The sequence below is a fragment of the Mugil cephalus genome, chromosome 7 (genome assembly GCF_022458985.1).
Source record: "Mugil cephalus isolate CIBA_MC_2020 chromosome 7, CIBA_Mcephalus_1.1, whole genome shotgun sequence".
In the NCBI taxonomy this organism is placed as follows: domain Eukaryota; kingdom Metazoa; phylum Chordata; class Actinopteri; order Mugiliformes; family Mugilidae; genus Mugil; species Mugil cephalus.
In genome coordinates this window covers 335,295-345,971 of record NC_061776.1, presented here as the reverse complement: position 1 = coordinate 345,971, position 10,677 = coordinate 335,295, and the positions used below count along the sequence as shown (strand labels likewise).

General features: G+C 42.2%; 2 gene segments (V, D, J or C); both read left to right on the top strand.

Annotated features, from left to right (window-relative positions):
- Nucleotides 1-1,431: 1,431 nt before the first annotated feature.
- Nucleotides 1,432-2,157, top strand: LOC125010279 (the record flags this gene model as incomplete). The annotated part of the segment is given in 2 exon segments: nucleotides 1,432-1,737; nucleotides 1,850-2,157. Coding segments are annotated over 2 exon segments (363 nt in total), but the record flags the coding sequence as incomplete, so codon positions are not given.
- A 243-nt stretch (nucleotides 2,158-2,400) lies between these two features.
- LOC125010278 lies at nucleotides 2,401-2,970 on the top strand (the record flags this gene model as incomplete). The annotated part of the segment is given in 2 exon segments: nucleotides 2,401-2,499; nucleotides 2,609-2,970. Coding segments are annotated over 2 exon segments (414 nt in total), but the record flags the coding sequence as incomplete, so codon positions are not given.
- Between the last annotated feature and the right edge of the window lie 7,707 nt (nucleotides 2,971-10,677).

Here is a 10,677-nt window from a genome sequence, read left to right as displayed (position 1 = left end):
CTCTCACAGAAGCACCATTTATGTTGGGGATTGAACACTGCCTCCTGAAGACGGTGCCGATCCAGGTTATGCACTATAAATGTCCAGCTCTTTTTGACATAGAGGGCGCTATTTACCGTGCACTCAGGTGGGTTATTGGCTATCAAATTAGTAAAATATTAATATGGAAATATTAATAATTACTATAAACATATTAATAGGATTTAATTAACATTAAATCCACCTCAGGGCACCAGACAGCCAATTTACCAAGAATCAGTCTCATAAAGGTGGGTATGCTAACTATTAACACGGAACCCTGCTTAATCATTAACTTAATAATCACAAACAATGGTACCCTATTAATAGTAGCAAACCTGAAGGATTTAAGAGTTCTACAGCGTAGAGGTTGGCATGTTCACTCTTATACATTAATACACGAGCAAAGCTTCAAAGAAACTTTATCGGACACATCTAGAAAATGAAATAAAACATTAAACTAAGGTGATCTACATACACTATGTACACGTGTGTGCGTGTGTGCGTGTGTGTGTGTTGTGAAACAAGATGGAGGGTGGTTGCTTTGGCCTAAGACAGAGGGTTACAACCAATTTGGCTCCAAGACGGCCTCTAAGGTCAACCACATGTGATGTGGGGGGAGAGGAACAAAGGTGTGTCCTTTGTTCACCACCAGGTCACAAATTAAAGTTGTAGGTTAAATGATTAGAGACGATAGACGACAACAACAAGCTCAGTATTTCATTGATTTCAGTCACTACATATGCTGGCATGGTTGGAGTCTTCCATGCTTAGTCAAGGTATGTACCAGGTAAACTAACTAGGCCCAGTTATGTTACCAAGTCATGTCCAAGAAGAAAAGATGGTGGTTAGTGTCCTGATTTGCCGGTCCTGCTGTGGTGGGGTTGCAGAGTCCAATGGTTGTTGTCCTTGTTGAATGAACTGCAGCTGTCCTGGCTGTGTAGTTCTAGTTCCTTTGAAGAGGGTCCTTGGTTCTCCTTAGAGAGTCGAATGGTTGTTTTTTGTTGTTGTGTGGCTCCGTCGCTTGTTAACTCAACTAGCAGACTTTGTGTCGTGACAGTTGGTTCCGTCCTTAAATTCTTTGGTAGGCACTTACGTCGCTACCAAGGTCCAGTCCAGTTGAGGCCTCTGCTTTATGCAGCCCTATGGAAGTTGGAGAGCTGCAGCAGCCGCTCCCTGTGAGGGGCAAAAGACCAGAGTAAGAGTAAGAGGGGGGTAAGAGAGTAAGAGAGGGGCCTCTCTCCCTTTTATTGGCTCAATGACCTCAGAGGTCTTGGCCATACAGGGACCAATGGGGGTCACACACAGGTTTCACATCTAGATGTGAAAAGGTGAAGGCTGCAGTCAAACAGTTCAAGAGGCTGATTTAGAATCTGTAGAACAACGTGATGACATGGATCATAGTCCATTAGATTCCTTATTTACTGGATGATGTTGCTGCTAAAAAGCAGTAGAAAGCCTCCAGAATAACAGAGGTTTATGTGTTGGGGCTTAAAGCTCTAAAATCTATCCAGCTGTGGTTTTGGTCTTCATAACATCCAGTGATATGAGAGGAGGAACAGGTGGAGGGAGGAGCAACACTGTCAAAGAGCAGAACAGAAAAGGACTCCCACTGTCACATCCATCCAATATCTAAACCGTACATAACAGAGACTGTGTGGAAGATGCTGTCACTGCATCACTGGCTCATGTTTCCTTTGTTTGTGATCACACTAAAAGGTAGGTTACAGCAGGAAGAAGAAATGCCTTTAAAGGATCTGTTTGCTACAAATCACTGGAACAGGAGCTCAGAGTTTGATATCGTCTTTAACAACATTTATCTTTCCTTTAGGAGTCAGCTGTCAACAACTCACTGCAGACAAGACTGAAGAGTCCAGTTTAGAAGGAACCACTGTTACTCTGTCCTACAGATACTCCAACACTATATCTGCTGGTGATGATTTCTTCTGGTATCAACAATATCCACAAAAACCTCCAGAGTTCCTCCTGTACATCTCAGGACTTAACACATCAAGACCATCAGAGTCTCTGGAATCAGCCTCAAGGTTCTCCACTAAACTGTCTGGAGAAAAACATCTGGATCTGGAGATCTCCTCTGCTGCAGTGACAGACTCTGCTGTGTACTACTGTGCTATGAGGCCCACAGTGACAGGAAACACCAAAACTCTGAACAAAAACCTTTGGAGCAAAGACAACACAATACTCCACAACATCCACTAGAGGGAGCCACACTCTATTCAACTTCTATAGTTGGTTAGAATACAGTCTGCTCTCGATTCATTGTAGAGGTGATAGAACATCAACATCCTCAAAGAGGAGACAGAGAGATTCAGGGAGGAGCTGAGCTGTTACTGAACTATAGAAGAGAGAGAAACTTCCAGATTCAACTGAGTTCAAAACACAAACCAGAAACATTTCCTTTATTCAACATGCTGTCGTTGGACTATTGGATGTTTTCTCTGCTTCTTTTCATTCTCACAGGTATGCTACGCTCTACAGGAAAATGATGTTGAATTAAATTGTTGAATGGATGGAAATGATGGATTTAAACATTTCTAACGTGATATAACAGAGTTATCTCTTCCTTTAGGTGTCAGCCATGAACAACTCACTGCGGTCAAGACTGAAGAGTCCAGTTTAGAAGGAACCACTGTTACTCTGTCCTACAACTACCCTGAACTGAGAACTGGTGATGATTTCTTCTGGTATCGACAATATCCAGGAAAACCTCCAGAGTTCCTGATCTCTCACTCTGCTTCAGGAGAAGTAGGAACTTTTCAAGACCCTCAACTGAAGATTAAAGTGGAGCAAAAGCAAATCACTATGAACATCTCCTCTGCTGCAGTGACAGACTCTGCTGTGTACTACTGTGCTCTGAGGCCCACAGTGACAGGAAACACCACAACTCTGAACAAAAACCTTTGGAGCAAAGACAACACAATACTCCACAACATCCACTAGAGGGAGCCACACTCTGTTCAACCACTGATTTCTGACTCATTGGACTGAGGACAAAGACAACAGAGAAATGAAGCAGTTGACATCTGAGACAGAGCTGCTGTTGAAGCAGAGAAGAATTTGATTGGTTGAGTTGAAGTCAAGCTGTAACTGGCCCCGCCCACTTAACATCATCAGCTCATCCAATGACATTATTTCTTCCTCATTCTACTCTGGTGGAAGAACATTGTTGATGTGCTGTTTGTCTGGCTTTAATAACTCCAAAGACATGTTGCTTTACCTCTTTTTGCTTCTATCTCACATTATAGGTGAGTTGAAGAACAGGGATTCAAGTTTTGTTGAAGCTGCTGCATTAACCAGATATACAGACTGCACTTCACAACTCTTCTTGTTTCTTTGCTCTGATACAATGAAAGTCATCTTTTCATCATCTTCTACACTGAACTGACAGAGTTGTACAGTTGATTTTGTTGTGAATGTCCACAGAGTAACACTGTACAGGAGACATTTTCCACTGTCTTCTCCTCTCAGCCCCATGGACAATGTTAGTCTAATGGCTTCATGTTCTCTACTTTTTCCAGGACTAACAGCTGGAGACACAATCTCTCCTGAACGAGATGAAGTCAGTGGAACAGAAGGACAATCTGTCACACTCAGATGCAACTATGGGACAAGTGATACTCATCCTGTACTTTACTGGTACAGACATCATTCTGACCTTCAGGCTCCTCAGTTTATTCTCAAGAAAGGAGCTAAATCCAGCAGTGTTAATTACATTCCAGATAATCGCTATACATCAAAAACAACAGATACATCAACTGAACTGACCATAACAGACCTAACCCTGGCAGACACAGCTCTCTACTACTGTGCTCTAGAAACACAGTGATACAAAGTGTAGAAGAGGCTGTACAAAAACCTGAACCCAGATATGTGACTACTCTTCAAAGAGGAGGGAAGTGGTATTCAAACCACAGCTTCATATCAGATGGATTCTGCTAATTCCTGTTTTATCAGAGTCACTGTGGTTACAGCTGCTAATGAAACACTGTGGGAGGATTCACATGAGCAGCAAATCCACATCAATGACAAATCAACTGAAGGTTTACACACTAAACACCATGGACACTAAGAACATAGAAATAAATGAATGTTGAAGACAGAGAAATAATCTCAGCTCTTCAAATAATTGATATTTCCAGCCAATAAAATCCACAGCATTCAAAACAGTCAAACAGTAAAAGAGGCTGATTTAGAATCTGTAGAATGAAGTGACGACATGGATCACAGTCCATTAGATTCCTTTTTTACTGGATGATGTTGCTGCTAAAAAGCAGCAGAAAGCCTCCAGAATAACAGAGGTTTATGTGTTGGGGCTTAAAGCTCTAAAATCTATCCAGCTGTGGTTTTGGTCTTCATAACATCCAGTGATATGAGAGGAGGAACAGGTGGAGGGAGGAGCAACACTGTCAAAGAGCAGAACAGAAAAGGACTCCCACTGTCACATCCATCCACTATGTGACAGCAACAAGGTGTTCTGTCTTTCTTCAGCTGATGTGATGAAGACCCTCTCCTGGATCAGTCCCCACAAGGCTGCTGGACCAGACCACATTCCTGGGAGAGACCTGAAGAGGCCTTCAATGACATCTTCAACACCTCACTGAGTCAAGCAGTTGAACCCAAGTGCTTCAAGACCTCCACCATCCTACCAGAGCCATAGAAGTCTCCAGCAGTGTTCTTGAATGACTCTGGACCTCTTCCAGTTTGAGTATGGTTCCTACAGATCTACAGATGATGCAGTATCCCTGGCTCTGCATCTGGCCCTGACACACCAACACAACATGGACAGTGACGTTAGAAACAATCCTTATTTCCCAAGTTCATCTTCACAGTGAGTATGGACAAACAACTAACAAACGTTATTACTAACTGAACCATCACAGACACCAAATAAAATCCAGAGCTCCTTCCCTGACTGACTAAAAACAGGATGAAACCAGAAAACTAAACTGTGTTCTCAGCTCTACTTGTCAGGACTGTGGTGGTAAAACATTCAGACCTGGAGTGGACAACACAGTCAGATTATGGAGCGGTTCAGCTGCTGAGAGGGAAAGGGTAAAAGAGGGACAGAGCTGGATTCTTCTCCTTATCATTTTAAATGGTGGATGGTAAACAACTTTCAGGTGCATTACTGCCACCTACTGAAATGGAGTGCGGATCTGGATAATTTGAATCCTATAAAATAAACCTGTCATTAAAATAATCCTCTCACTATCCCACATGTATTTCCATTCTTCCTTAGACTATAGTTTGACTCTGCTTTGGATTCCAGTCTCACTAATACTTACACTCATAGGGCCGGATCTACCAAGATCCCACATTGCGTGTACTAAGTTGTGTACTAATTTATCTCGAATTTTGCATGTGGGCTGGAAGTACGGTTGGTGGGTGATTTGCTCAGACTGATTGATAAATGACAGCGGGTGCAAACGGCCGTAGGTGTTCACCGTTGAGAGTGCAAGTGCAGAATAATATTTGGTGGCGTTACATAAAAGGTTTCAACTAAAGAGGCAAATAAACACATTACGGAGCTAAAAACATCTGAAAATAAGACAGGACGCAGAGACGGACTGCCAAGTAAAAGAGGTCCACACTACAGAACAGTCACTGTAGACCAGATCATTTAGTGGACACATCTGATCCGTTTGGATATTTACTGAACAAAAAAAGAACGTGTAAGATGTTTGAATTCCTCCTCTACAATAACAGCAGCTACAGTATGTGCACAGCTATACAAAGGACAAACCGTCTGCACGTCCTTTTGAGACGTGTTAAATATAGACACAGTTTCTATGAGCAACATTACTTTCAGGTTTGATAAATCACTTTGTGTGATCACATTTTCTCCACCCAGTACACATATAATTGTGTGTAAACACCCAATACTGTAACTGGATGCTAACTGGATGCTGACATGCTATATTAGACCATTGAAAGACACAACCCTTAGCGTCCACTGTTAGTAAATCAGTTTGTACGTTGTTTTTTTTGGACACACAAACCTTTAGTAGATGTGGCTCATAGTGACCTGAGGAACTTCACCAGCTTTGTGGACCAGCTCTTCTGCCAACTCATTCCCTTGAAGTCCTATAAAGACATTACTGATGTTGGAGTGCTGCAGTCTGTCTGTCCTCTGGACTATTTCCAAAACAATATCCACCCTGCACTGAGACATGACATTTAGAGTGCTTATTAATGCCCATGATGAGTCTGAAGCATTAAAACCTCACTGTCAGGTCTATGACACTCAACCCAGGATAGAGCTATCACAATGGCCGTATACAATCTACTGCAATATCAAATGAAACTAAACACATCATCACTAATATTCACTACATGTACTGTACTGAACCTTTGGGGGTCTGGGGACGTACGTATAAAACTATTAAACCAGTTTTCATATTACAAAAGAGAGCACTAAGAATAACCAACAGAGCTGATTATCAAGACCCAACAAACAAATCATCCATATACTCACAGACCTTAAAATTCAGTGATCCTCTCAACTATAAAACTGATCAAATGATGTATAAAGTGAATATAAATCTGCTTTTTTTATTTACATGCGTACATAATGTTGTGTTGATGTGTGTACTTGACTGAAATAAAGCCACACTAAACTAAAGAGGCTGTTATTCAGTCTCTCTCTTATAGAATCCTCAGACAGGGGATTGTAAATGCAGCGCCCACTCTACTGGTTTCTGTCTTAGATGCATCCGTCCGAACAACAACTCTTTCTCCATATGATAATCTGATCTGGTTCTCTACTGCATGACAGTAACGCCTCTCCCTTCTAACTATAGCACGTGTACATCAACATCAGAGGAACTGCTGGGAAACACACTGTTGGACTCACATGAAGCTCCTGAAGGCCCACCTCTCTGGCTTCCTGTTCTATGCTCCAACCAAAGCTTTGAGTTGAGCTCTCTCTTTGTCCTGTCAATGCACAAGAACAGATCTGCTGCTCTTCTCATCCTTCTGACCTCTAAGGTTGGCCCAATAAACTGATCTCTTCTCATATGCAGAGGCATCTCCCCCAGCTCCACTTGGAGTGCTGCAGCTGGAGCAGCTTTCATAGGCCCACAACCCCATCTCACAGCTTTACTCTGGATTACATCTGACCCCTTAAATTAGCTTTTACTGCGCATCTATAAATGATCCACCCATAGTCTGGTATTGATCTAATGACATTAACATGGACTGATCTCATCACAGGTTTATTTGCTGCCCAGTCCTGCCCTTGTAAACATCTCATCACATTCAGCACTTTCTTGCATTTGTATATTGTTCTACTGATATGAACTGAGCAAGTTAATCTTTTATCAAACCACAAACCAAGGTATTTAAATGATCAACTCTTTCCAGCTCTTTATCAGAAACTGAAATCTTTAGGTCTTGGGGAATACTTCTCTCACAGAAAATTAATAGCCAGTCTAAAAGCCCACTCTAGAGACCATCTTTTAACTTCATTCACTGCTTGCTGCATTTTACTTACCATATAGTTGAGGTTCCTCCTCCTTTTCCACATAGCCCTATCATCTGCAAACAGAGCTACCTCCGTGGATCCTTCCAGATTCTTAAAAACATCATTAATCAGGACCAACAACAACACTGGGCTGATAATACTGCCCTGTATGTTCATTGCTAAATGCTTCTTTAACTCTTACCACTATTTTCCAACCAGAGAGAAAGTTCTTCATCCATTGAAGCATTCTACCTTTAACTCCCACCTGATGAAGCTTCATAAAAAGATTCTGCCTCCAAACCACATCATAGGCCTTTTCAGTATCAAATACAGCAATGACTGACTCCTTGTTTACCTGCGCCTTTCTAACAGAGGCTTCAGTGAGAACTGCTGGCTCCACTGTTCCTCTACCTTTCCTAAAACCACTTTGGTAGTTCAGCAACAAACCTCTGGTTTCCAGCCAGAGTACAAGTCTGTCATTAATCATCCTCTCACCAGCTTCCCCATTTGAGATGTCGATGCTATGGGCCTGTAATCACTAGGGATGTTTACATCCTTCCCAGGCCTTCTTATTGGGATGATGACTAAATGAATGAAACACAGCACCCCCTGCAGGCAGGGAGGGAGCACACACATGTGACTCAGGAAGAAGACTCTCTCCATCTTTTCAAAAATGTGCAGGTTGAGCTGGACCAGGAAAGCCGCCAACATTTTATCTCCCACCCTCTCCACTGCCTTTTCTACCTACTGCAATCAGGTAAACGTTTCCTGAGCATCCAGGCCAGAACCCTCAGACTCAGAATGCTTCCTCCCTCAGGTCATCACAATTCTGAACATGCTGCCTGTTCCCAAGATTCACTAACCCCCCAACACCAACACACACAACACACTTCCAGCAAGAACAGCTCACTGAACAAACAACTTCCAGCTGAGACAATTGAACAATAAAATGTTTTTTTTTTTTATCTCCACTAGAGGGCGATATTATCAAGTAGGCGGTGCACTACTTGTGCACTGGGTTCAACCATTGAGCCAAAAATAACTGCTGCTGTGAAGAGAACAATTGTCAGACTGAATGTTGAACATCAGCTAGTTTCTCCTGTTGATTTAAACCTTGTTGTACAGATGGAACATTGGCTGTGGATTATTCTTGCTGTTCTTTTCTTTGGTAAGATAGAAAGCTCAACATGTTTCCTCTTCACACACTTGAACACATGTAAAGCTGCTGATTGTTGTCCTTGAATCAATCATCTTTATTGATTCATGTCTTTCTCTGCATGTTCTGTTGGTCCACAGAGTGTAAAGGAGAAGACAAAGTGACCCAGACACCAGGAGATGTCATTGCTACTGAAGGAGACACTCTCAAACTCAACTGTACTTTTAAGGCCAGTGGAGGAACCGACTATTTGTTCTGGTACAAACAAGAAGTTGATAGTTTTCCAAAGTACATTTTGCGACGTGATGAGTTTGGAGGAGATGATAATGCTCAAGATTTCCCTAAAGACAGATTTGATGCTGAGCTCAAAGACAAATCAGTTCCTCTGAAGATCCAGAAGCTTCATGTGTCTGACTCTGCTGTGTACTACTGTGCTCTGAGGCCCACAGTGGCAGGAAACACCAAAACTCTGAACAAAAACCTTTGGAGCAAAGACAACACAATACTCCACAACATCCTCTAGAGGGAGCCATGCAGCAGTAAATCCAGTCTCTGAGCTCGAAAGACCACTAGATTCTATCTATAATAGTGTTGTTCCATGTGATTGTTCTGAAACCAGGCTCAGACCCAATGTGTTTCCTATCAGTGTTTTACTGGTAATACAAAGAACAGGGAGAAGGTGTGGATGTAATCAGACTACATCCATTTCTGGACTCATCCATCCTACAAGTAACAAATACATCAAGTACTTTTCCAGCATCATTTTGTGCTTTGGCACAACTGTGGTGTAAATATATTCTAGTATGATGCCTCTCACAGAAGCACCATTTATGTTGGGGATTGAACACTGCCTCCTGAAGACGGTGCCGATCCAGGTTATGCACTATAAATGTCCAGCTCTATTTGACATAGAGGGCGCTATTTACCGTGCACTCAGGTCGGTTATTGGCTATCAAATTCGCAAAATATTAATAATTACTATCAACACAATAATAGGATTTAATTAACATTAAATCCACCTCAGGACACCAGACAGCCAATTTACCAAGAATCAGTCTCATAAAGGTGGGTATGCTAACTATTAACACGGAACCCTGCTTAATCATTAACTTAATAATCACAAACAATGGTACCCTATTAATAGTAGCAAACCTGAAGGATTTAAGAGTTCTACAGCGTAGAGGTTGGCATGTTCACTCTTATACAACATTAATACACGAGCAAAGCTTCAAAGAAAGTTTGTTGGACACATCTAGAAAATGAAATAACAAAACAAGGTGGCTAAGGTGATCTACATACACTATGTACGTGTGTGTACGTGTTTGTGTGTGTGTGTGGGTGTGTGTGTGTGTGTGTGTGTGTGTGTGTGTGTGTGTGTGTGTGTTGTGAAACAAGATGGAGGGTGGTTAATTTGTCCGAAGACAGAGGGTTACAACCAATTTGGCTCCAAGACGGCCTCTAAGGCCAACCACATGTGATGTGGGGGGAGAGGAACAAAGGTGTGTCCTTTGTTCACCACCAGGTCACAAATTAAAGTTGTAGGTTAAATGATTAGAGACGATAGACGACAATAACAAGCTCAGTATTTCATTGATTTCAGTCACTACATATGCTGGCATGGTTGGAGTCTTCCATGCTTAGTCAAGGTATGTACCAGGTAAACTAACTAGGCCCAGTTATGTTACCAAGTCACGTCCAAGAAGAAAAGATGGTGGTAAGTGTCCTGATTTGCCGGTCCTGCTGTGGTGGGGTTGCAGAGTCCAATGGTTGTTGTCCTTGTTGAATGAACTGCAGCTGTCCTGGCTGTGTAGTTCTAGTTCTGTTGAAGAGGGTCCTTGGTTCTCCTTAGAGAGTCGAATGGTTGTTTTTTGTTGTTGTGTGGCTCCGTCGCTTGTTAACTCAACTAGCGGAGTTTGTGTCGTGATAATTGGTTCCATCCTTAAATTCTTTGGTAGGCACTTACGTCGCTACCAAGGTCCAGTCCAGTGGAGGCCTCTGCTTTATGCAGCCTCATGGAAGT